Consider the following 27494-nt stretch of genomic DNA (forward strand, 5'->3'; position numbering starts at 1 on the left):
TGGTTAGTGAAATATTCTAAAGAAATAGTTTAAAATTTGTATCCCAAAGCGGGGTTTTTCAAAGCAAAACAAGGTGGCTCAACCCGCAGCCAATACCTTGGAGCCCCCAGTGCTCGCCACCAATGAATACATACAAGGTGTAACAGGCGCATAGCGACCTCTCTCTAAACAATAAAATAATATACAGTCCACTAAAAATAAAATAATCTAACTATAAAAACCGATTCGGCCGCCGAATCACCAAAGCTTAGACACAGAGCTTTTAGGCTCTTCTTCGAACAACGTTATCAAGGCCAATATAATGAAAACATGATGGGAGACTATATTTGGAGTTTATTGAGGGATAGTACCTATGACCATAAAAGAAAAAGTAAAAGTGTACAGTTTTAAATCATTTTCCACTTTTTTGTAAGTTATTTCGCTATTAAAACATAATAAAAGTATTTATTTGAATTGTTTCATTTTCAATTAAAAATTAAAACCACAGATTTTGAGAAATTTCATTCAAGCGGTTTCCTAAATAGGAAAGCATTCTTTTTCATGCCATATGCTTTTTTTCGTCAATTTATGACCTAAAGAATTGAAATTTAATGCTTTGAAGTCAAAGTCAAATTTTGTGTTGACCCGTGTTATTCGCATATTACGAATCGGATAAAATCATTGCTCAGCTCCACTCATGAATGTTATGAGATATTCGGCGAAGCCGAATACAGGCCCATCCTTACATGTTTAAGCTCTAGATTTCGGAAAAGTACTACGGAAATATAATTTTTACTACGATTTATTTGGTCATTTACTACTATTCTGCTTTAGGGCCTTTCTAACCCTGTTCACCACTTTGCTAGAATCTCTTTACGTTTGAATTTTGTAGACGGATGTGTATGTATGTACCTACTATATATTTGTTGGTGTACTACATGCATATATATGTGTGTATATAGGTGTGGAAATGCATATATGTATATGTATATATGTTTGGTACGTGTATTTACTTTTATGCGCTGACTTTGTTATTACTATTCATTTGTTGTGCTCTGATGTTTCATTACTTATATACATACATATACACATAGGTATATAATATATATGAATTTGTTGTTTTGATGGCAAAGCAAGAGAAGCCGGTTTGGAACGTAGTCCAGACATAGTAATTTTCGGTGGTTGGGCCAGTGTGGTGTACAAGCTGTTCGAAGGCGGAAGTTTTATTGTTAGTTGCGCTCGTTTTGTTCAAAAGTAAAAAAAAAAAAAAATTTAAAAAAAAATTTATTTAAAATAAACACACAACTTGAAATATGCCTTTTGTGCCACCATTTTGCAAACTAATTGTTTATAAATTGCAATTTGTTTCAAACAATGCAAAATGATATAGTGATTTGTATAATTTGAATTTGATTTCTATAAACATATATACATACATACTTAATATATTGTTGAAAGTGGCGACAAATACACACATAGATACCACACACATATGCGCATACAAATGCAGCTGTGTGCGTGTTTCACCATTTTTGTGAATTGAATTTTCCGTGCTGTTGTTTTTGTTGGTCATTATTTGTGAAAATGTCCCGGAAAGAGGAAGAAGACGAAGTGCGTTCATTGCTTTTACGGCACAGGGAGCGCATAATACTCGATTTATGTGAAACAGATCTATTGGCCATTCTAGTTAAAAATTCTGTGTTAACACAATCTGAAGAAGATTTAATTTTGAAAACTTATGACGTCACTACGCCACCATCTGCAACGTCCAGTGCACCGCCAAGTGTGGGCATTACAAAGCGTAAACTAAGTGAAGCTGTGAGCAGCGGAAGTAGTGGAGGTGGCAGTAGCCATAATACCGTTACAAGTTATAATAGTGAAGGTGGTGGTGGTGTTGGTGTTGGCGATGTTGCTGCGGATGCCACCTGCACCACAATTCCAACGTCATGGAGCGCAAATAATTCGCGTAGCGCCAGTGTTATTGGTGACAATGCCCAAAGTGATACGGATTCAGTAACACCATCGGTGGTGAAAAGTTGTGGTGGTGGTGCCGAAATCGATGAATCAAATAGCACCACAACACTTCAAAGTGAATACACAACAAATTGCGATGATGATTGTGCAAAAGATATTTTGAAATTGAATTTAAACGATATTAATGATGCTGATATTTATGAAGAGCAATCGGCCAATCTAATTGAAATCATTGCCAAAGGTGGTTTCTCTAAATTCAAACAATTTTGTTATGCTATCGATAATGAATGTCCAAAGTTGATTGAGGATCTCTTCAATGACAAGGTTAAATGTGGTAAGTCAAGTTCAGAGGTTTTTTTTTACATTAAGTAATTGTATTATCAACTTTGAAGCAAAAATCCGTCCATTTTATAATTGCGTGTATGTTTCCTTTTCAGTACTTAAGGGCCTGGCAAAGTTGACATAGTCATAACCATATTTTAACTCAAGGGCGAATTAAACTAAAGTCCTAACCATACCCATATCCATAACCATCTCCAATGTGATCGATTAATGGTACCTTAACCTAAAAATCGTGAAAATTTCATAAAATGAAGAAAACGCAAAAAATTACAAACATATTCCACAAAAAATAAGTCTCTTAGTCATAACGTATCCAAAACAATGAATAAAATCTACAAAATGTTATTATATTCACCAACTCAAATATTTTTAGGTTATGGATATGGCGAGAAACCAAAAACCAATTGGCTGGCTATGGTAAGGTTATGGCGTTAACGTTATGGTATGGCTAGGGCTTTTAGCAATATATTTCAACTATATGTCACATTTCACTGAGTCAATTGTGGCCCTTGGGGGATGCTCTTAAGGGTGTTTACTCTCTCCTCTCTTGTAGAGCTTGGTCATAGATGACCTCCTTCAGTTACTGCAAGCCAGTGGATTTTACACACAGCTGTAGGTACATAGATGACTTAGTAATATGCGTGACAGGGATGCATAAGGAAACAATATTCTACCGCATGCAGGAAGCCCTGCGCATCGTAGAAAGACGGTTCAATATCAAAGGACTGTCTATCAATACTAATGAAACTGTCCTTTACCCGGAGAATAAAACTATGCATACGAGAACCATCCCTGGGTGACGCCTTGGAAGCAAAATACTGAACAGAACACTCACGTGAAGTGCTCATCTACATGCCACCTTGAACAAAGTAACAAGAGCTTTGTTTCACTGCACTCGATTCTATGGCAAAGCACGGGGGCTATCTCCCAAAATGGTTTAGTTGGGCTATCTCGCAAAGTGCTTCCTTAGTTTCGTGTCCAAAGACCACGAAAAACATACAATAACAAAGTAAAGCAAACTGCATAAACTAGTTTGTATTGGCATTACGGGTCCGATAAGAACGCCCCCTGCTGATGTACTAAGTGCCTTGGTGGAAATACCTACATTCCCTATTCTAATAGAGAAACAGGCAAAGCTTATGAGCTTAGATTTCAAAATATGTCTAAGTTGAGGAGCGGAATCATGACGGGCATATGAAAGTAATAGGAAAATTCCTAGAAAATCACATATTGCAATTACGTGTCAATAATGTCGAGGTATCCATTCTGGACAGAACTCTTTGAAAAAAAGGGAATCTATATACTGACCCTAGGTCCGGTTCACGAATATATCAAAAGTAAATAACGGAAAAACGGAAGCTGTGGGTCGAGCTTCAAGAAATCGATATCAATGGGATGCTACCCACACTATTTCACAGGTAAATATTCTTGCGGGAGAGAATGGCTACGAAGAGGCTTATCCTCATTATGCCAGACAGCCAGACAGACTTGCATGCGTTGTAGTCTTACACAATTACTTCTAAGCTAGCCTGTGAATGCATTGGAGTCTTAAATGATCTGGAAACCAAAAACAAGGTTTTGTTAGGATGGATTCCTGGGCATCAGAGACATGAAGGTAATGATGAGGCAGAATACGTATATCATCAGGGTGCCATAGCAGCACTATATGATCCAGAGCTGGGAAAAAAGCAGCTCAGACAACACGGGATTGCCCTCGCAATTGATTATACTCCCAGCAACGAGGGTATCAGCAAAACTCATTAATCTAAGCGGAGAGAACCTGCAAACACTCACTGAGTATGATACACAAACCTATCACTTATGCCGGTTGGATAATTAAACGTCGGCTCAAAAATCCGCGAGTATGTTGTTCTGCCAAGGCAGAGACTCTCTCACCTACGTGGCGTGACTGTTAATCCCTTCGTCATAAAAAACCTGAAAAGATACTCAAATACATTAAAGCCTCCTAATTTGTATGGTAGACGCACTGTTAGCAATGTTAAATGGTTAGAATCTGTACTGGGTGGATCAGCCGACTTTGAAACTGGGTGCGTGTCGTGAGAGGCGACTAAAATATCCAAATGATTCAAGGGCTTGCCGGCGCAATTTACAGCAACCGAATTGTCAACCTCATCTATCCGTGGCGAATCATGTTTTTTAGCAGACGAGGCTCTGGCGACCCTAAGTTCCTCATGGAACTAGCGGGTGGATACAGGATGGCCTAGAAGGTTCAATGTGGTCATATTAAACCTTCGGGGAGTGTCTTTATCGCTACATCGCTCGGTAGACATTGTAAACAAAGCGATCAATGCAGAAGATTTATTGAGTGAAAATGTGGTGCGAAAGAGACCGTGTCGCAAAGTACAGTTATTTTTTTCTGCAGATCAGTCGTGCGCCAACAACGACATCAAAGCGAGCGTCTCCAACTTATTAATGAGAAGAACGACGCAGATAACAACTTCTTCCATGAGAGCTTAGAAAATAAATACGAATGCTGCTGCCACGATGCTCGCCGAATTTAATGCCTGTTTGGGTAGAGGAGATTTTGATTTTATGCCGTCGATGTTTGTTTTTTTAAATCTCGATTTAGCTATCGTTATAATGCCTGCTGTTGTTGTTGTAGCTATAGCAACACTCCCCGAAGGCCCTGCGGAGTGTTATCGATGTTGAAAGTCCCTTTTCGGATGCAGATTCGGTACATTCCGGTAACAAGCACCATTAAGGTAATAGCCCGACGATATCGGGAACGATTTCGTATGACCACATGAAACCTTCTAGGACATTACGCCATCCCACCCCCTAGATCTATCAGGAACTTGGGGTCGCCAGAGCCTCGGCTGTTAAACAAAGGATTCGCCACAGGTAGGTGAGGTTGACAATTGGATTGGAGAAGCTATACATTGCGCTGGCAATCCCTGGAAGGGTTGCGCTACACAACCCTTTGAATTAATTTGGTATTTTAATCGCCTCTTACGACAGGCATACCTGCCGCGGGTATATTCTAAACCCCTAACCTGTTGGGGTTATAATACCTCGTATTCGATTGTGGGCTGAGAGCGCGGAACACTTCTCTCTATTCCCTCCATATTCTAAGCAGTCTCTAAACATCGGTCATGTCGCCATTTTTTAGTTTTTACCAGAATTCTATTCGTGCTTGAAACCGGAATTCTTTATAAAATTTCGGAGGATATTTTTATTCGTTTTGTAAGCCCAGTCTCTTCTTTCAGCTACAATGCGAAGTTCTTCATACTCGGCGTTTTTTAGGTAGATAGTAGATAAGCAAAAAGAACACAATTTTGCTATGGAACGCAGACCCCTGGTATAGAGATATGTCTCCACTATTCCGACGGATTAACTTTGTTCGAAGTTGTTGGTGGTTGAAGAGAGAATCAAATGGCCTAGAGCGACTTCATCCCTAGGCATATGCCATCAGATCGTTGGCAAATTAAAGTAAGCAATTTTATTATTCGAGGATTCATTGTGGTTCTCATTACAATGTGATTTTATGTCGAGGTCCAACCGCTGCTCTCAAACCGATATCTGTAGATCACAAACGGTTGCTGATTTAAAACTAGAAGTAATCCCAGAGGCCGATATATTTTCTCTCTTATTTCTTCCGTTTATATTCCGATATAATCAACATATAAATGACCAGGTTAGAGAGAGCGACAGTCAATTGAAAAAAGTTAGGCGTGTGCATTATGGGCTGGAACTCGTAATTTCGAATATGGCTCATAATTTCGGCCTCGGCTTTTAATACGTCTAATTTGCGTTCTTTATTGCGGCATTAAAATTGGCACCACCTTTTTGGTTTTCAATTCTCATTGGTGAAAATAAAAACAGAAAATTTTATTGGCGCTGATTCCAAGTGTTCCAGTTATTAGCCAATTCTGTGGTATTGAATCAATGTTAAGTAAATCATGTATCTACATTAGGGTGGTACTTATAAATTAAATAAACGTTGTTTCCCTATAGTCACCCTTACTTACGGTAATATCTAGGTAAAAATAATCACATATAAGTTTTGGTCTCGATTGGAGACGGTTAAGCGGTTAAGATTTTTCAATTTTAAATATACATTTTGGTTACGATTGGAAAAACGGTATATTCGTGGACCATTTTGGGACTATTTCGGGACTGGTTCGTCAATATTTCGGCAAAAGACTTCAGGAACACTCCAATATTATATTAAGGATAATTTCGATATTATTTCGGTGCAGTTTTAGGGAGGGTAATTTAAGGATCACTTCTGGTATATTTTCGGAATCATATCGAGACTATTTCAGGAACAATTCGTTAACCAGTTAAATAATATCCTGGACCTTATTTTTGTTGATGAGAATCTAATTACTTACTTGACCGAATGTACGTTTCCTATTTATAAGTCTGATATGCATCATGTACCATTATCGTTATCTATAGAATTCTTCGACCTGGTGCCGAATAACAACATTAATAATACTGTCCGCTCCTATAATTTCAAGGATGCTAATTATGATTCTCTTAATTCACTCATATCTGAAATTGATTGGAACTCTATTTTCTTTGCTAAAAACCCTGCTGAATGCTTCGATGCCTTCTTGCTTGTGTTGTCAGACATGTTCAGTACGAATCTCGCTTTACTTCCGGTTAAAGTTCACAAGCTACCCTGGTACAGTACTAGGTTAAAAAAACTGAAAAATCAAAGAAATATGTACCATAAATTATATAAAGCGACTCTCGACATTTCTTTTAAAGATCAGTATAGCTATTATATGACTCAGTTCAATGTTCTGGATAAGTTCTTATACAGTAAATACATTTCCCGATTTGAGGATGAGTTAAAAGCAAATCCTAAATCTTTTTGGAACTATGTTCGGTCTAAGAAAGGTTGTACCAATATCCCAACCTGTGTGAAATTTAACGATACCACTTCAGAGAGTCTGGCTGTTACAGTAAAGCTTTTTGCTGATTTTTTCAAATCTACATTTGTTGTTGATGCGGATGATATTAACAAAAGGTATTCCTTTGATACACCAAAGCCTTTAAACTTTGGGTCCCTGTCTGTATCTGAAATGGACATTATTAAGGGTATCTACTCCTTACAGTCCTCACTGAAAAATGATATAGATGGTTTGTCCTGTTCTTTATTTAAAAAGTGTAGTAGTTCTCTTTGTGTTCCATTCCGCCATATTTTCAATACTTCGCTTCCGACCGGAGTTTTTATTGATAGCTGGAAGCTGGCGTCCATCACCCCAATCTTGAAGTCAGGCAATAAAAATGATGTAAAGAATTATAGGCCAATATCTAAACTGTTCCAAACTTTTTGAAAAGGTAGTTAAGGACAAGTTATCATTCGCTATCAATAAAATAATCGATCCATGTCAGCATGGTTTTATTGCAGGTCGTTCGCGATCAACGATTGGGCTTCACAAAATAACCTGCGACTCAACATTAGTAAATGCGGTCACAAAGCGTTTACTAAGTCAATGAATATCCTTTCGTCCGTGTATTCGATCTCAAACGTAACGCTTGCCTCAGTTGATGAGTTTCGTGATCTTGGCGTAATTTTTGATTCGTCTTTTACCTTTGCTAATCATGTTAACTTTTTATACCAAAAGCTTATGCCAACTTAGCTTTCTTACGACGATATGCGAAGCATTTCAAAGACCCGTATACCAGAAAGATTTTGTATAATTCCTTAGTACGTTCAAAGTTAGAATATGCCTCAGTCATTTGGAATCCGATATACTCTTCACACTCTTTAAGAATTGAACGAGTTCAGCGGAAATTCATGCGGTTTGCTCTTCAACCTCTACACTTTGATAATCCCATGCCACCCTACAATGCGATGCATGCTTATCAATGTCTTGCCACTTGAAGTCAGGCGTTCTGTTCAAGGCTTAATGTTTATTTTTGATATAATATCTGGTGCTATTGATTGTTCTGAACTTCTAGGTCAGGTAACTTTTAATGTCCCTAACAGAGCCCTCCGCTTTCACAATACATTCCGTATTGAAGTGTTGCGTTCTAATTACTTCAGCTTTGCAACTCTTCTAAGAGGACTTGTAGAATTCAATCACCTATCTAGGAGTCTAGATCTTGACTTTGTCATGTCTAGGTCTCTCTTCAAGGCATGCATTGAGTCTTACTATCTATCATATTAAGTCATACTTAAATTAATAATTTAGTTCTAAGTACACCTGTAATCTAGTCAGTAAGGTATGTTACCATTGACTCAATAAAGAAATGGAATGAAATGAGAATTTCACGATCACTTCGGGATTATTTCAGGTACCTCTTTGGAACAGATACAAGGATCCTTTCTATATTATTTTCAAACCATTCTGGTACTGTTACAGAATCACTTCGGGACCATTTCGTGGTTATTTCGAAATAAAGTGTGACATGGGCTTTAGATGCGATATTATTTCTTCCAGAAACAACGAATAAATATCTTTCGTGGAAGAAATAGTACTGTACTGACTCTTGAGCGAAACAAAAATTCAGAAATTATTCAAAAATGATCCCAAAAACAATACTGAGGTCACCCTTTAAATCATATGAAATGATAGCAAAAATAATTCGGAAGTGATCTTGAAAATGTTCCGAATTGGTCCCGAAATAGTCTCGAAGGAATCCGGAAATAACCCAGAAGTGATCTTGCCACAGTCCAATAAGCGAAGTTTTCCCTAAAATAATCACGAAGTGATCTGAAAATGTCTAAATTGGCTCTGAAATAGGTTTGAAACCAAAATAGTTTCGAATTGAACTCTAAAGTAATCCTGAAGAGTTTCTGAAGTCATTCCCAAATACCCACAAAGCAGTCCCAATATTGTTTCAGCGGTCTTGAAAAGGAAAAAATACAATTGGCAGGCCAGCAATCTAATATATAGATACGAGTATTCATACATATATAATACATATGTACACGTCTATATCCTCATATAAATTTACGCATGTATGCATAAGGTGTGCAGCTTAATTGATCTGGTTTTTTGTTTCTATTTTGGTTTTTTGCTTTCCATCTGTTTTACTTGGATTACGTTTCGGTTTTGTTTATTCGGCTTTTAATTTTGCTTATTTAGTATTCCGAAATACGAGCACATTTAAGCAGTAGGTACTTACTTCGTATCCATAAACAATTGGAAGCTCGCATGTGTATTTGCGCAGGTACAAGCTTAAAAACAGGTGCGAACTTAACGATGAGCCAATTGGGTCTGACAACAGATGCTGGCCGCTGTACAATTAACAACTATCTCCCTAGTCTTTCCGGCTTTTACGCCTCGCATAACTTGGCACTATCCTGGGCAAATCCTCTGCGACCTTATTCATGAAGTGGACGGGGCAAAAGGCAGAAATAATGGATATCCACGCCGATGGCGTTACCTACGAACCGAAAAATATTGGTTGCCATTTTCCATAATGACCTACATTTTGGCGAACATGCAGTCGCAATTGTACCTAAATTTCAGAATCGTAGCAAAATCCTCTTTTGCCTCACGTGACTCCAACAATATTTTCGATTGCAATTTGGAACCAACGCCTCGAACACCCATATTTCTTCGGTCCAAGTCTGTTGAAACTGCGAGTTTCCTCGGACTTCAGTTAGAGGATTTTGATAAGAATTGTGAGTGTTTAAAGAATTAGATGGGGCGAAGCACTGCTACAACAAAAACTGCATGCTCGTTGCTCGTTAATCAACGACTAAACCACTATCACTACGATGATAGTACTTTTATCAGCACAATCAAATTTTCATTTAATGTGCACACTCTTGCGAGATTGAGTCCGAGCAAAAACTCAGTTCGTTTGCACGATGCCTGCTGGCTTTCTCAACACAACTACGTTAATACATATTTCACATTTGTGGTGGTGACCTTTTTAAATTTTATATTTTTACGCTATACTAAACTTTTATATTACATTTTTTTTAATAGCTTGCACTGCTCCTTGAGGAGACCTATCGATACATATGTTACTGTTTATACCTAAGAACTATAGTTTGGACGTAAAACGGGTTTTCAGTTGCCTAATAATACATAGATCTTAAAGCATATATTATAGTAGAGTCCCCCTGTATTATAATTGAGCTCTTGATGGTATAACCTGGTTATAGTTACCGCCTTTAATGAAAATAAAGGAACATTGCGTTAATAAATTCACTATGGCATATTGAAACACCTGTCATATAAATATATTTACCCATGATTCAATCACAAGAGGTTTGCTCGACTGAATTTTTTTTTTGACAATTGCTCCCAAATCGAATTGACATACGTTAACTGTGTTGTTTCTTGCGATTTTTCGAAAAATATTAGTAGTAAAAATAGGAAGCAACCAGTTTAAAAATACCCGATAAGTACTGAACTGCATAATTCCTTAGAACATTTTTTTAATTTTATGATGAATTTATTAACTATGTCATGATCTATTTGTGTAGCGGTGAACATAGGTTTTATGAAAAGTACGGACTTCAAGGAATTGTGCTCTTTCGTAAACCTATGAACATACGAAACCTGAACCAATTCAAAATACATCGTTCAACGTCGAAAACTCGACTAGTAAATCGATTCACGTAAAAATGTCATTAGCAAATAATGGAGATGCCAAATGTACTCATTGAGCATGTTAACTTATTCTTTGCGCATGTTCGGAACGTTCGGCCTCTATTTAAGAATTTGGAATCGATTTATATTTAGAATAATGTGTTCCGAATATTCTAAATTAACGGTTTATCCGGAACACTTCCTTGAATCCTTAACGGAAAACAAATTTCAGAATAAAAAGGTGAATACTCCCTGTGTAGCAGGACCGCACAAAAGCTTAACTCTTCTGTCAAAGTCAAGGCCAGAATATAAAGTTCTAAGACAATAAGCCATTTTCTTAAATTTTTCTTTGTCACCCCATGTCGGCTGCCTGTTCAAAATGTTTTTCAAAAATGTCCCATTTCAGGATTTGTTACAAAAACGCCCTATATTAGAATTAGATTGAACAACGCCTTATCTCAGAAAGCTTTTCATTAACTCCCTCTTATGTCAAAATGCACTGAACTTATGCTGATATAGAGAGTTTTTGAAACAAATTTTGAGATACTGTATTTTTGAATAAAAGAATGACCAAACCAACATAACTCTTCATCAATTCACGAAATATTTTGTAAAAAATTAATTATTTCCCCTAAAACCTGTTGGCATTTACAATTTTATTATCACCACTAATATACTGCTAAAGGTACTTTTCTACTACAATTTTCGCTGAAGGGGATCAAATTATGCACCGCTTTCCTTACTTCGTAAAAGCAACCCGTTCAGATTTTTCAATTTGGGAGTGTCAAAGCTCTGTCATCATTGGAGAACAAACCTCTAGTAATTAGATCATGAGATTTACCAACATTTTGATAATTGAAACACATTTTCAGGGCCACCTAAACTTAACAAATCTAGATCCGGTCCTGTATGTATGCATGTCTACATATTAACACTAATACCACACAATGCTATTTGAATTAGAGATCAAATTTACCAACCTCAGAAATACAGCTAACACACTGCACTTTTACTAATTCTAGATAAAAATAAATTTTGAACTTTCATGATAATAGAAATTTGTCGGTGATTTTCAAAATCGAAACTGACATAAAAGATAAGACAAACGAGATAGCGACTGTTTCTGTTAAATTATAGAAAATGCAACGTCGAAGTAAATAAATATACATACATATGTATGGATATGCATGTATATGTGTAGTGTAAATTTACCAAAAGTTGGTTACATGGCACTAGTCTGTTACTACTCCCACTTTATCTTACAGATCAGTTACATTATTTACATTCAGTTAGTTTCATATAAAAACTGCACTCGAGTATTAGAGATATACGCCGCCGCCGATTTTCGTCGTTTTTCGCTCGGCGGCGTTCGGCGCGTTACTATACTTTCATGTCGGGTCCGATATAGTCGAAAGGGGTACCAACCGATGCGCATCACTGCCAGTTATAAAACAAGTTATTTAAAACAAGTAAGGAAGTCTAAGTTCGGGTGAATCCGAACATTACATACCCAGCTGTACACTTGAAATGCTGTTGTTGTTAGTTTTGTGTGCTTAATAGTGTTACAAGGCTGCGCAATAATACATATACATATGATTCTATTCTAAACTAATTTTCGTTTAAAAGAAGTAAAAAGGATACAGAGGCTAATGCCAATGACCTTTGAGTAAGTAATAAGGCAGTTTTCCTTAAGATATGGGGATTTCCCCACAGTTTGCAAGTAAGAAAAAACCCAACTTTTACTAGAAATAACTAGCATATTACCTGCATCTACGCACTTTTAGAAAATCTTTTATATAAAAGAAGGCGATTTAACCGATTTCGTCCATTTTTACTGAAAATATTTCCTGTTAAAAGGCATACATGTGCACCACATTTTTCGTCGAGTTATGGCTCCAGAAATGTTGGGAAATGCATTGTAAGAAAGGGGCAAAATGCCACGACCATTTTTCAAGATTTGAATTTTTTCCCATTTCTTGTTATAATGGCACAAAATACGATAGGTACAAAACTATTTTTCGCTAAGATTTAACTTATTATTTTTGCCTACGACCCTTTTTAAAGTCATTTATATACAAGTGGGCGTGGTTCTTAACCAATCTTATCTATTTTTACTACAAATATTTCCTGCTAATATATAATATAAAATATGTGTACCCAATATTGTTACGATATGTAAATTTTTCTTCGAGTTATGTCTCCCGAAACATAGAAAATTGCTTAGTCATAAAAGGGACGGTGCCACATCCATTTTCAAAAGTTTTAGTGTTTTCCAATTTACTGTTATAAGCCAATTTAGAAAGTAAAATTCTATTGATATAAAGCTCTTTTTTTTGCAAAGATATAGCTTATTTTATTCGTCCCTTTTAAGGATCTTTTATATAAAAGTGGGCGTGGTCCTTAACCGATTTCTTTGATTTTTCTTCAAAGCATTCCTTATAGTAAAGGCAACCGCTCTGCTGAATTTTGTTACGATAGGTTTAACGGTTTTTGATTAATAATATTTGTAAAATTGATATTATCACAAGTGGGCGGTGCCACGCCCATTTAAACAAATTTTTCAAATTTTTATCAATTTTATCAGATAAGCTCGTGTACCAAATTTGGTGAAGATATCTCAATATTTACTCAAGCTTCGTGTTAACGGACAGACGGACAGACGGACGGATATGGCGCAATCAAGTCTTTTTTCGATACTGATGATTTTGATATATGGAAGTATATATCTATCTCCATTCCTTTATACCTGTACAACCAACCGTTATCCAATCAAAGTTATAATACCCTGTGTAGGTACAAGTACAGCTGGGTATACAAACAGGCATGTCGGCTGAACACGGATTTGGCATCACTCCATTCACCAAGTTATTAAAACAAAACATTAAAAAAAAAGTTATGTAACTGTAAATGCTCACTTTGCATCATTTTTCATAAAATTAATAAAGAACAATGAATTCAAAGAAAATTAGCCAAGTCGAAAATGTTTTCAAAAAAACAACTTACCAATTTAAAAAAAAAAAAATGTATATCCTGGTTGGCTAAAAGAATAAGCGAAATCAGTTATGCAAAATCCTTTAGTAGGTTCCAGGGGTTTAAACACTACTTAGAAATGGTTCTCACCTCATACTTAAGTTGAAGGTATGTATGTGTATGAGAAGGGTTTGAAAAATACTTGGGCTTACATTGAAACATCTTTTGTTTATTTGCGAAACTATAAAATAGCATCTGAAATGGTAATTTTGATTTTCACACTTCATCATTCAACACACAAGTTTCCCGGTTTGGCATTTCCTATAATTGGTGGCCCCATCCCCAATTATTCCCTTGGATTTAATCACATTGATTCTAGCCTATCAATCAAGTTTGAATATCACCTACACGTTACGGCTCCTTTTACAAATGTGAATACGTAGGCACATATATGTATTAACCAGGTGAGGCTTTGTCCTGCGCGAAAACACACAAAGTGGTGAAGCAAAAGTTTCTCAAGACGGTCGAACAAATAACCGGGCTAACGTAGTGGACAGTCGAACTAGTCTGAAAACTGAAGCTACGTGGTTATTCTTAATGAACTCTTGAATCAAATGACCCGAAAACAACAGTTTCGGCTGACTTTACATCTTTCAGCTTAAAATCGGTTTAACGATTTTGAAAATTTTATCCAGGGTCCTAATGAAATGTAAATTATGTAGATGCGCCGAGGATTATAATATTTTTCACCCATGAGTTACACAATGATATGCACTTGGACTGCTTATAATTTCGAGGGCGTCATCCTTGGCCGAATAGTTACTTCCTAACGTTTTAAGGTGTTTCTCTGGTAGTGCTCGACAGCATAGCGGGACAAAAAACATCCAAATTCTAAAAACAAAATTCTGCTTTTTAAAATTCTGCTTTTTTAAAATTTTGCTTTCTAAAATTCTGCTTTCAAGATTCTGTATTACAAAATTCTGTATTAAAATATAATGTTAACAATGTTAAAGAGGTCATGTAATTATTTTGAAAAAGTGCGCCATGCACAGTAATTCTGCGTAGAACACCTTTCTGCATAGGTGGCCTTCGGCCGCGCTTATAAAAAATAACCCTGAGCTACGCCATGCCAAGTCCGGGTGTGTGGTATAACTGTGGCTACCGCCACGGTGATGTCCTTCTGCGTAACATACCCTTCTGCGTAGGCGGCCTTCGGCCGCACTTTAAAAAAATAACCCTTAGCCGATCCAACACCGGCTACGTCATGCCATGATTCCGGAATTTTGACTTCCAAAATTAAACATGAGAATTTTGAAAAAGCAGAATTTTGTTCAAGCAGAATTTTTTTGCTTTTTACAGAATTTTGTCACCCAGAATTTTGTAATACAGAATAATGACACGCTCCCTTAAAATACCATTAATTACAACCGTAAGTCGCCTTTGTGCGTTACCAGGAAGGAGCCACAATTGATTTAAAGAAATCGTGTCGACAACGAGTATTAGGAGTTAGCCCAGTACATCTCCTTCGGTGCAACTAAAGCTTTGCACGAGGCCTCGCCGCCGCCGCCGGCATATAATAGTGCCTACGCCGCCGCCGCCGATAAAGTGATCGGCGTAAACCTCAATCGAGTATGAATCATCAAAAAGCCAGTTTTCAGCAAACAAGTTTAGCTACATAATTACGTTTTTACATGTGGACAGGTAGTTATTTGTATATGGATAAGTTATATACGGCGACCACCGTGGTGTGATGATAGCGTGCTCCGCTTGCCACACCGTATGCCCTGGGTTCGCACCCCGGGCAAAGCAACACCAAATTTTAGAAATAAGGTTTTTCAATTAGAAGAAAATTTTTCTAAGCGGGGTCGCCCCTTGGCCGTGTTTGGCAAGCGCTCCGAGTGTATTTCTGCCATGAAAAGCTCTCAGTGAAAACTCATCTGTCTTGCAGATGCCGTTCGGAGTCGGCATAAAACATGTAGGTCCCGTCCGGCCAATTTGTAGGGAAAATCAAGAGGAGCACGACGCAAATTTGAAGAGAAGCTCGGCCTTAGATCTTTTCGGAGGTTATCGCGCTTTACATTTATTTATTTATTTTTTTTTTTAAGTTATACATATATATATATATATACACATATGTACATAGTATGTATTTATACAATGATTTTTATTTTATTCATCTACAAATTTACGAGTATGTATGTAGTTATGTTAATTATAACTGAACGCTTTGTTTACGAATTAAATAAATTGTAGGTTTGAACGACTGCTTATACAACAACATGAATACAAATGTTTCATTATTATACAAATATTCATAGATTTATTTTGCCTCTTGTTCAACGGGATTCGTGCTCTAAATATATATTTCGAAATTATTTACTTCATACCAGGACTTCAAATGCTAATAGTACTTCTTTAATTGAACATTGTAAAGGAGTGAAATCTAATTTTATAAGATGAAGGAAATTTTTGATGTGTAATCGATTATTTATCGATATGTTATCGATAGTTATCGATTTTTTTACGAAAAGCTATCGATCTGTTATCGCAGCGTTACCAATATGTTATCGATTTGTTATTGCAGCGTTACCAATTTGTTATCGATATATTATCAAAAACCCATCGATTTGGTCGAAAAAAAGTTATAGATTATTTATCGAAAAGTCATCGGAGCGTTTTGTATTGGTTATCGATTTACTAATAATTTGTTATCAAAACCTAATCGATTTGTTATCAAAAATTCATCAATATGTTATCGAAAACTTGATAGATGCGGCTATAGTATTTCATCAAGGCCATTAATGCTTAGTGTCGACGAAAATGAAATCGAAGGAATGAATCGGACTCTCGTTGTTTATCTTGGTAGTATTGTCTCAAATAAATCTGGGCAGATGAGGACATTGAGTCTCGCATAAACAAAGCAAGAATGGCTTTTCGGCAACTGTCACACGTGTGGAGGTCCAGTCAAATATCTTTAAAAACGCAGCTACGACTGTTTGATTCGAATGTTAAATCAGTACTGTTTTATGCTTGCGAGACGTGGAAAAGCCCAACTTTAATTCAGAAACGTCTACAAGTTTTTATTAATAAACAATGCAGAAGCAATTTCCAACTACACGAACCTTTTCTATGTTTGTGTGAAGATTATAACTCTCACTCGAGAATAATTGATGTTTCGGACTCGCTCTTTGCCATAAAAAAGATGGTTCTATCTTCTCTTAATAATTAAAAAATTATATTTATACCTTTAGTCTATTGTATTTTGTGAATTTATATTTCTCAGCTGATGAGTTTCTCTGTAGCTGAGTAGTTTTAGATCTCGGCGCTTAAGAAGCCACTGACTCTCAAAGACTCGGTAACAAAAAAATTATAAGTAACACATAAATAAGAATTAGGATACAAAAAAAAAAAAAAATACAAATAAAAAAAAAAAAAAAAAAAAGTATGTATGAATTAAAAAAAAAAAAAACAGGATTAGCCTGGTTTCATCGGGCCACTTGAGGGCAGTGCGCTGCCACAACGTCCGAGAAAAAAAATATCTGCTCCGAATCCTGAAAATTCGATGGCCGGAAAGAATTTCAAATGACGACTTATGGTCTAGAACAAATCAACCTAAGGCTGCCACAGTAATAATCAAGCGTAAATGGTTGTGGATTGGTCACACTCTCAGAAGACCTCCAGTAAATATAGCCAGACAAGCATTGCGATGGAATCCACAAGGAAGACGACGACTTGGTGCACCTGCGAAAATTTGACGCAGAACTGTGGATAAAGAACTCGCAGACGCAGGATACACGTGGAATGATATCACAAGACCCGCACCTAACAGAACACGATTTAAGTCGGTGGTCGAGGCCCTATGCTCCAATAGGAGTTGAGGAAGATGATGATGATGATGTTATCGAAAACTTATGGAATTACCGTTGAGAAGTCATCTACTATTTATCGAAAAGTTATCCAAATGATATCAAAAACTTATCGGTTGCTTATCGAAAGGTTAGCGTTTTGTTATCGAAAAGTTATCGATTTGATATGGAAAAGTTATCGATATCTTATCGGAATCTTACCAATATGTTATCGGTTTGTAATGAAAATATACCGATAAAGCTTCAATATGAAATTGATGACACATCTTTAATCCGTCGATAACGAGTCGATAAGAGTATAAAAGTAGAAAAGAATAAAAAGCTGATGGCTCGGGGATAACAAGCCGCAAACAAACGGATAACTCAACGATAATAATTCGCTTTCGACAATAAGTCAATAATGAAACAATAACTTGTTGGTATCCGTTGTTACCGATAAAAAGCCACCGAAGTACATCTCAAAAAGCCCGAAATCATTTCTGGTTAAATAACCTACGTTGTAGTTTTACTCCAGCTCCTGAGACAGCCCTAGTTAACTTAAAACATTATTTTCCTAGGGATACACCTGTATTGTGGCGAATGTTGACATCACTAGGCTGTTAGTAAATAATCACGCAACAATAAAAACATGAATCAGCCACTCGTATATACATGTACACATAAAGCTAGCAACACTTATGCACAATGCAACGAAGAGATCTCTCACAAACACACAAGTGGTCATCAGCCGAAGTAGTTGCTCACACATACACATGCTCATGACTATGAGAAACGCATAAACTACAAATACATATATATATATACCAAGCAGGAGATTCTAGATCTAGAAGGTGAAACGTCTAGACCTTTGTAGAAATATGCAGACGAAGCAACAGATAGTACAAAAGCAGCGCAAGCTAAGGAATCAATAACCAGTTTTGATTTAAGCACGCTATTGGTTGTGAAGTATAATTGTGAAGTACTACTCCCAAAGTAATCTAAATAAAGAGCAATTTGCAATACTGAATATTGTAGTGATTTATTCAACAGTTTAGCGATTCTAACGTTAGCAGAAGGTGCATAAATAGCAGAAATCCCCAGAATTCGTTACAGTATGTTTACACATCGAACTTCACGAGTACTCGATACTCACGCCGTATTTTCCCTATGTATTGCCTTGCGAATTTTCGGATCCACTTATTGTGCTGTCATCGACCTCGGGACAAAGTTCCATATTACAAATTTCTATCTCCCTTTTCTATTTATTACATCTACCGTGAGCTAGCAAAGAAAATTCTTTTTTCCTTACGTTGTATTTTCACAGGGTTCTAAGTACTTTCCTAGTTTCGAAATTCTAGCTCCACGGGGAGAAAACCAATCAAAAGCGCGCCACGCGAGCTCTATGACTACTCTGATGCTCGTTCTTGTTTGCGGAGAAGTATATGCCTCACGTCTTCTGGGCATATCCCATCAGTATATAATATGTCCGGAGATAGGTTGGCAAGTATCTCTTCTACACTGCTTCCGTGTTTAGCGAAGTGTTTGCATTCAAAGAACGTGAAATGGCTTTATTTCCGCAGTATAGGCAGTTTTAAATTTTTCTCAATATGTGGAGATATTTACGAAGGATCCGTGTTTGGTTAAGAATTGGGTCTGGAGTAGACCGGTGCATCGTGATACAGAGAGTGGTTGATTGCAGGTGGAGACAAATGGGTTATCAATGCCAAACCACCAGTCTGGTGAGAGTAAAACCCAAATTTATTATCGGTGATCTGCTCTGTATTTGTGGTGACAGCGGACGCAACAGTGCCATGGAGTTTGGAAAGTTACGAACGTGACTGCATTAAGCCACTAATGCGCTAAAACATTTGGTAACCGAGCTCATTCATCATCAAAAAAGAAATACTTGGCGCGATTTGCCTTCAGGGAAATCTAGGCCGATCTCCGCTCCCGATTAGCGTCATGCTTCTTTTTCACTTTTAAGACAAATTTACGGGAGGGTAGCTACAGTTTTAGGCAGCTGAGCTTTCACGGAGAAGTTTTTCATGGTATAAATACACTCGGAGCCTTTGCCAAACCACTGTAGAGGGGCGGCAAAGCTTTGAAAAACTGTTTTCTCATTGAAATAACCGTTGCCGCCACACCACGGCGGTCTCTTGACCAGCTAGGCGATTTTAGCGTTCGCACAAACTATCACAGTTACGCATTAACTTATGCTAAGGGGTAATACCATTTCCTTCACTTCCTCCTCTGAACTGACGCGAGGTCCCCCTCCTCTGCTTTTAAACATGGTTGCCGATAGGAATACTTTCTGTGCCGCAGCGTTTTCCCTCATTCTCCTAACATTACTTAGACAACTAAGCCTTGTTAGCGTCGGGTCTGCAGTTTACTGTGTCAATCCATAAATAAGTAGATTCTACAGGCCGTCATATTACTGCAGCGTCTTTCAGGCGGAAATTATAGCCATGAAGAAAAGAGCAGAAATTCTGGAGGAAGCTCAAGTACGCTGCTGTCGCGTCAACATATATATATACATTGATAGTCCGGCGGAGATTAAGGCAATCATCTCATACAGTACATCATCAAGAAGTGCGCTGTAATGCAAAGAAGCATTGAAAAAACTTCGCTTAGACCGGACCATACATCTGTACTGGGTTCCTGGTCATAGAGGGATAGAAGGCAACAAAAAGGCGGATGAGTTGGCAAAGGAAGGTGCAGCACTCGCTTAATCGAAGGTAAACGTCCCAATCCATTTGGGATAAATCAAAAGGAGACAGGTGTTGCATATGATGCATCAAGCAGGAAAGGCGTGGACAAAAGCGTGGCGCTGAAAAAATTTCTAAGATCATATGCAAATCCTACGAGATTAGAATCGCAAAGTGGCTCATATCTTTGAAGAGAGAAGATTGAAGGCTCACGATGACTATGCCAATTGGATACAACCTTCTGGCGTCACATGCTTACAAGTTAGGCCTCGTCAGTTACAGCAGATGTAGAAAATGCGAGCTGCAGAACGAAATGCTTGAGCACGTTCTGTGTTCGCGTCCTACAATCGCCAGGTCAAGGCTACAGCTATTAGGGGCGGAAGAGTTGCCAGATCTCGAGGTAGCAATTAAGCTAGGTCCTAGAAAACTTCTAGTATTTGCCAAGCGGAGTTATTCTATAACATAAGTCCTGGCATCTAATTGGGGTTCTTACGTTTGGTCGTCAAACAAATTCTGGTAACACTATGTACACATTCAGTCTGCAAAGCCGTCATATTCCGTGCGTTTGTTGGGTTTAGCGGTTGTATTAAGAAAGTTGGTAATTCCCTAACAATTAAACTGCAAAGGGCTACTAGTGCTTGCAACATCACCAGAGGGTTTCCTCGTTTTTGCCTCTTGATATTTCGCACCAGCTTCCTGAACTTTTTCCACTTTTCAGTGTTCATAACCAAATAGTTCAACTCTCACTTGGAATTATTTCGATTTATTGTAGGGCTGCTTAATAGAATTTTACTTAAGTGGTTGTATATACGCTAACCATACATTCATAAGAACAAGGAGTCGGCTGAGTTAATTTTCTTACATTGGAAAGATTTGCTGAACTTCGAAGTAAGTTCATCTCTTTTGTAGTAATTCAATTGAAGAAATAAATGCGCCCTTGCCTTAACGTCCAATGTATTATGTGGTGCTATTAATGAAATTAGGTTGGGAGCACATATTGCCACATGCATAAATAAATTGAAAATACAATCCAATCTACTTGTGAAGCGATCTAAAGAAGTGTATAAAATTTAATTGCAGCAGATTGAAAATCTAGAATCTAAATATATTATGCTAGGTATATATTAGAATGGACTTATTCAGGTAGAAGTTTACTTAAAGATATGTACATACATACATGGCATGTATGTTTGTTTGGATGTATGGTGAATTCAAGTTCTTAAGCTTTATACAAAGGAATTTGCTATCTTTAGCAAGTAAGAAGTATTTTTATGATTATTTTCAGTTTTATTTATATACTCGTACACACTAACAAAAATTAGCTTAATAAGACTAAGGGCGATATTGCTAAATAAAGCAAGTAAGGAAGGCTAAGTTCGGGTATAAACGAACATTGCATACTCAGTTGAGAGCTTTGGAGACAAAATTGTCTTTTTCATGGATACATACAAATGGTAATACTAAAAAGTGGAGCAACTTGCCTTTGCTATCTTTCTTCAGCTAAGAATTCGTTTTTTTTTGAATATTTTTTTAAATATGAAAACTTGGTTAAATTTAAACTTTATGATTTTCTTCTACTAAATGTGGGCGATGTCACGCGCATTTTCCAAAATTTTACTAAATTTTTATTTTGCGCCATGAGGTCAAACCATCCACCAAGTTTCATCACTTTATACGTCTTTGGTAGTGAATTATCGAATTTGTTCCGTTTTACAAAATTTTCGATATCGAAAAAATGGGAATGGTTATCGTTCGATTTCGTTCATTTTAAATAGCGATCTGAGATGAGTGCCAAGGAACTTACATACAAAATTTCATTAAGATACCTCAAAATTTACTCAAGTTATCGTGTTAGCGGACAGACGGATGGACGATAACTTGAGTAAATTTTGAGGTATCTTAATGAAATTTTGTATATAAGTTCCTTGGCACTCATCTCAGATCGCTATATAAAATGAACGAAATCGAATGATAACCATTCCCATTTTTTCGATATCGAAAATTTCGTAAAACGGAACAAATTCGATAATTCACTACCAAAGACGTATAAAGTGATGAAACTTGGTGGATGGTTTGACCTCATGGCGCAAAATAAAAATTTAGTAAAATTTTGGAAAATGCGCGTGGCATCGCCCACATCTAGTAGAAGAAAATTATAAATTTTAAATTTAACCAAGACATGGCTTATTGAATTTCTTTTTCTCCCTGATAATTTTGCTATATGGAAGTCTAAATTTATCTCGATTAATTTATACCGTTACCGAATACCTTTATGCGAACAAAATTAGTATACTCTGTGAGCTCTGCTCAGCTCAGTATAAAAGAAAAACTTTGCGAAACACATTTCTTCGTTGGTTTTTTCAAACGTAAATTCTTAGACTCAAGTAATGCCTAGAGCCGAGAAATGGGAGCAATCTAAAAACGGTCTGAATCCTCGTTTTCTATCAAACGGCTCAGGGAGGAATCCAAATCCTGACGTAGCAGATGGTACTGCTGCAGGCCTGTTAAAACATCGTACCCAGAACTGTTACGGGATGACTTCTTATGTCACCAGAATATCATCAACCCAGTGAGGCGGGAATACTCCCCATAAAAAAAAGAGAAAAATGCAATGCTGAACAAAGAGTTTCTGTTGAATACCGCCACCCAGCAACTAAAGAAGTCATCTCCGTAAGCACTATGAAGAACCTCGGCACTCAAGAAGTCAGCAGTTTCAAGAAAGAAGCACAAAAAGGCCCTCAGAGGCACCCACAAAAAGTCGAAAAATTACTATGCCCAAGACAAATACCCTAAACTCGCAGTTATGGAAAGCAACCTCCCCAGGAAAACGGTCTTATAGGTTAATCTCTTTCTTATCCCTTACATACCTAATGCATATCCCACTTTCTACGTGCTCCCACATGACACCAACCATCTTTTCAATTGCAATGTGGATCCAACTCCTCTAACACCCATGTATATCTCTTTGGGTCAACCCTGTTGAAACTAAAAGTTTCCTCGGACTCCCGTTGATGACAATTTGTGTGTAAAGCACTGCTACAACTACAATAACAGATGTTGTTGCTCAATCTTTTCCTTTTCATAATTTTTTTTCTTCTTGTCATTCTTTGTCTTTCTCTATCTCTACCTCTTTCCCTTTCTCTTCCTCTTTATCTGTATCTTTCTCTCCCTTCCTCCTTATCTCTCTCAAATTCTTTTCCTTAATCTTTCTCTTTCTCATTATTCAAGTTTCTTCGGACTCCCGTTCGATGATATTGATAGCAATTTGTTAGTAAATCACTGCTACAACAACAACTACGTATGGTGTTGCTCAATCCTTTTCTTTTTCTTTTTCTTCATTTTTTTCTTTTTCTCTTTGTCTTTCTCTTTGTCTTTGTCCTTCTCTATCTCTATTTCTTTCCATTTGTCTTCCTCTTTCTGTGTCCTTTTCTCTCTCTTTCTCTTTATCTCTCTCAATCTCTTTTCCTTTATCTTTCTCTTTCTCTTTCTTTTTCAAATTCGCTTTCTCTTTATCTCTCTCTCTCTTTCTTTTTCTCCTCCACTTTCTTCTCTTCTTGCCCTCCACTTTTACTCCTTCCCCTCTCGTTTTGCCGCCCGCTCTCTTTCAGCGTGCCCTCGCTATCTCTATGTTTGTTTTCATAGATTTATTTTTTTTTCACCATTAATTTCCAGCGCTCTCCTACTTTCTATCCCTTCCCCATGCTCTCTCTCTTCCTATCCCCTCTACTTCTAATTCGCTGTCTTTCTCTTCCCGCTCTTACTTTTTTGACTTAACTAGTATTGGTTCTCTCAAACTTTCCGCTCCCTGCTCCCATTCCTGTTCTCATTACCTCGCTGCCTCTTCCTTTCCCCCTTTTTCCCACTCTTCAAAGGGTACGTGGCACCTGGTATCAGAAACTTCCTCTAGCTATTGTTAGTGACAACTTGAGCACAAATTACAATATTTCATTTATGACAGCAATGCTGAGCCTACAAATAAACGATGCCCATTAACCTCCAATGAATCTATCAAAATTGTTATAGTATCGTTGTGGAAGGCTACGCAACGCTAGTATGCTTCTTCTTCAGCTTAAAAAAAACACCCAGCATAAATTGTTCAGCACTTGGAGCATAAATTATGCATCTGGTGGCTCGTCTGCTCCATTCGTGTCATTCACTTTCGTTAAATTGTCCATGTCTGTCGTCGACGAATTGTATTTCAATTACATTTTTATTGCAACTGTTCCAGTGTAATTTTTTTATTGTAAATTTTTAGATTTTTTTGGAATATTCTATATAGACAAGTAGTATTGTTGCACTCACACATATTGCATGTGTAATAGTTGGTGCATTTTGTTAATTTATTAATTGCTTGGTTTTTGTATAGCACTTACATGTGGAAAGATCAAACAGATGGTAATTGATTAACCTCGATTTATGAGCTATTAACATATTTTTGTAAGAAAATCACTTGAAAGGATTTACTAATTTACTACATATTTAATTCTTAAATTTCATTAGAGTGGTCCCATACAATTTTCACTCACGAATTGTCATCAATATCCTCAATGGGAGTCCGAGGAAATTTGCAATTCCAACAGAGTTGGCTCAAAGAGATATGGGTGTTAGACGAGTGGGTTCCACATTACAATTGAAAATATAGTTGGTGTCATGTGGTGTCCCCATATGAGGCGGGACATAAATTGGATATGTCAAGGTTGATTCTGGATAAAATAGTAACCTATTATAGTATGCAGATCGAAATTGGGATAAGGTGTCGGGCGTTTCCTAGGTAGGTTGCTTTCTCAACTGCGAGTTTCCTGTATTTAACTTTGAGAACGGGGTTCATCTGGCACTTGTTAGCTTATTGATCTTCCGACTTTTTGTGGATGTCTGTGATGGCCCTTTTGTGCTTCTTTCCTTCACACAGCTGACTTATTGAGTATCGAATTTCTTTTAAGTGCGTACGGAGATGACTCCTGAACCTTTTCACTAAGATATCTGTTGAGACGCCCAGGTTTCTGTACATTTAACAGAAACTGTTTGTTCAGCATTTCATTTCTGTCCTTTATGTGTAGTATTCTGTAATCACTGCGTAGACGATGTTCTTGTGACATAAGAAGATATCCCGTTGAAGCACTGAGCGTGGTGTTTTGAGAGGCCTACAGTTGGCTTCAATGTGCTTCTCTTAGGCTGGACGACCAAAAAGGAGACGTGTAGCATACAAGCGGTAGGCCAATTGCTTTAGACATGGCTATAAGCGTTTCTTTGCCAAATATTGCGAAGACCTTTCCACGTCTTGCAGTAACGTGCTGTAATTGACTGTGTTGATTACTGTACTATGGTGGGGTTCTTAGTTTAGTCCGCAATTTATTTGTGTATTGATACCGTTTGGCTCGGCGGTGGTGCTATTTAAATTCAGGAACCTTGCTGCTGATGGGCAAGTCGCAGGTTTGCAGGTTTGCAGTAAAATAAGCGGAGCAGAGGGGTTCTAATGTCTTGTCTACTGGCGATGGGAGAGATATCGGACTATATGAGTATCATACGTTATCAGGTTTCACAGGCATAAAGCGTTACCATCCTTGCAATTTTCAATTTATTAAGGACTAGCAGACCCGTCAGACGTTGCTCTGCCCTAAATTTGGTCTATCTGCATACATTTTAATAAGCTCTTTCCGTCTAACTCTGCCCTCTTCAATTTTTCTTAATCCTTTTATTCACTCCTCTCCATCTTTTTCGCTTCATCTATCTCTATCTTCGTCTCACTCTATCTCTTTCTCAGTCTCCTTCCCTCTTTTCTCTTCTTTGAAATTCTTATCATTCTTATTCATCCCTTATTGCCAGTCCGAGAGGGTGGTATGTATTTTGTTCCAGTTCCATTCCGAGTCCCAGTCCAACTCCGAGTCTCAGTCCCAGTCCTAGTCCTAATCCCAGTCCCAGTCCGTCTCTGATCTACTTCCCGGAAAAGGGATCGTAAATACTAATATAGGCAAATTTATATACCAAATTTCAGGCAAATCGAATCGGACGTATGTAAATAGCTATGTGGGTATTATTAATTCATGGCTTTATTTCGGCTTCGTATGCATATTTATCAGTTTTGCCAGGTTGATGCGACTAAATCGAATTCACAATTAAAATTACTTTAAAGCTCTCAGCAACAGCTTTCATTTGATATCCATATTATACACACATTCTAGTGTTACCCTGGTCCACGTTTTGGCCTCAATCTCGAGACCCTAGTCACCAACAGGTATGAAAACTACCCTGTACTAAAGCACTCATCAACAGCTTTCATTTGTTATCCACATTCTAGGGGTACCCAGGTCCACGTTTTCGCCTATATCTCGAGACCCTAGTCACCCAGGGGTACGAAAATTACCCCGTATCAAAGTACTCATAAACAGCTTCTATTTGATACCCATATTGTACAAACATATCCCAGGATTACCTAGGTCCTCGTTTTCATTTCAAGACCCTAGCCAGAACGGGATAAAAAGTATGCTATGTCCGCCTACTGGTTCTAAGCTACCTCTACACCAATTTTCAGCCAAATCGGTTCATCCGTTCTTGAGTTATAAATAGTGTAACTAACACCACTTGTTTTATATATATACATCACAATAGAAACTTCAAAAATAACAGTATTTTTCCGCTATTTAATGGATGTTATTATACATATAAACCTTCCCCTTCAATCACTCTATCTATTAAAAAAAAAACCGCATCAAAATCCGCTGCATAGTTTTAAAGGTTTAAGCATTCAAAGGAACATAGGGACACAAAAGGCGACTTTATTTTATACTATGTAGTGATGATGATGATGGTAGTGAAGTGATAGTGATGACGAAAGTGGACAGAGATAGGTGGAAGAGGAACGCGAGGTATTTTAGTCCTTCACAGCCAAATTTTTTTAGGGGCCTACTACTTTAGATGGTTTTTTACAAGCACTCTTTCTTTGATCACCGACTTATTCATTGAAATTCGTTCTGGTCAAATATCCTCTAGAAACTAATTATGAGCTTTATTGTAAGAAGATTTTGCCAGCGATGCCTCCGCTCTGGATTTGCCCGAATCGACAATAGACGCTCTGGTAGAAAACTTCTAGGTTGTGCTAGAAAAAAAGGTGTGAACCTATGCTTTGTAACAGTACTGCCAGAAGAAAACTAATA

General features: G+C 37.4%; 1 protein-coding gene across 4 annotated transcripts in view; it reads left to right on the forward strand.

The window, feature by feature from the left end:
- The first annotated feature begins 1167 nt into the window (after nt 1–1167).
- pyd (polychaetoid) overlaps nt 1168–27494 on the forward strand; it is a 174418-nt gene continuing 148091 nt past the window's right edge. For all 4 annotated transcript variants that reach the window (XM_067786932.1, XM_067786921.1, XM_067786983.1 and 1 more), the window contains exon 1: nt 1168–2287. In XM_067786932.1, the coding sequence (XP_067643033.1) occupies nt 1564–2287 (724 nt within the window). In that variant the 5' untranslated portion in view covers nt 1168–1563. The remainder of the gene's footprint in view (nt 2288–27494) is intronic.

Source organism: Eurosta solidaginis, chromosome 1, assembly GCF_040869045.1.
Source record: "Eurosta solidaginis isolate ZX-2024a chromosome 1, ASM4086904v1, whole genome shotgun sequence".
Classification (NCBI taxonomy): Eukaryota; Metazoa; Arthropoda; class Insecta; order Diptera; family Tephritidae; genus Eurosta; species Eurosta solidaginis.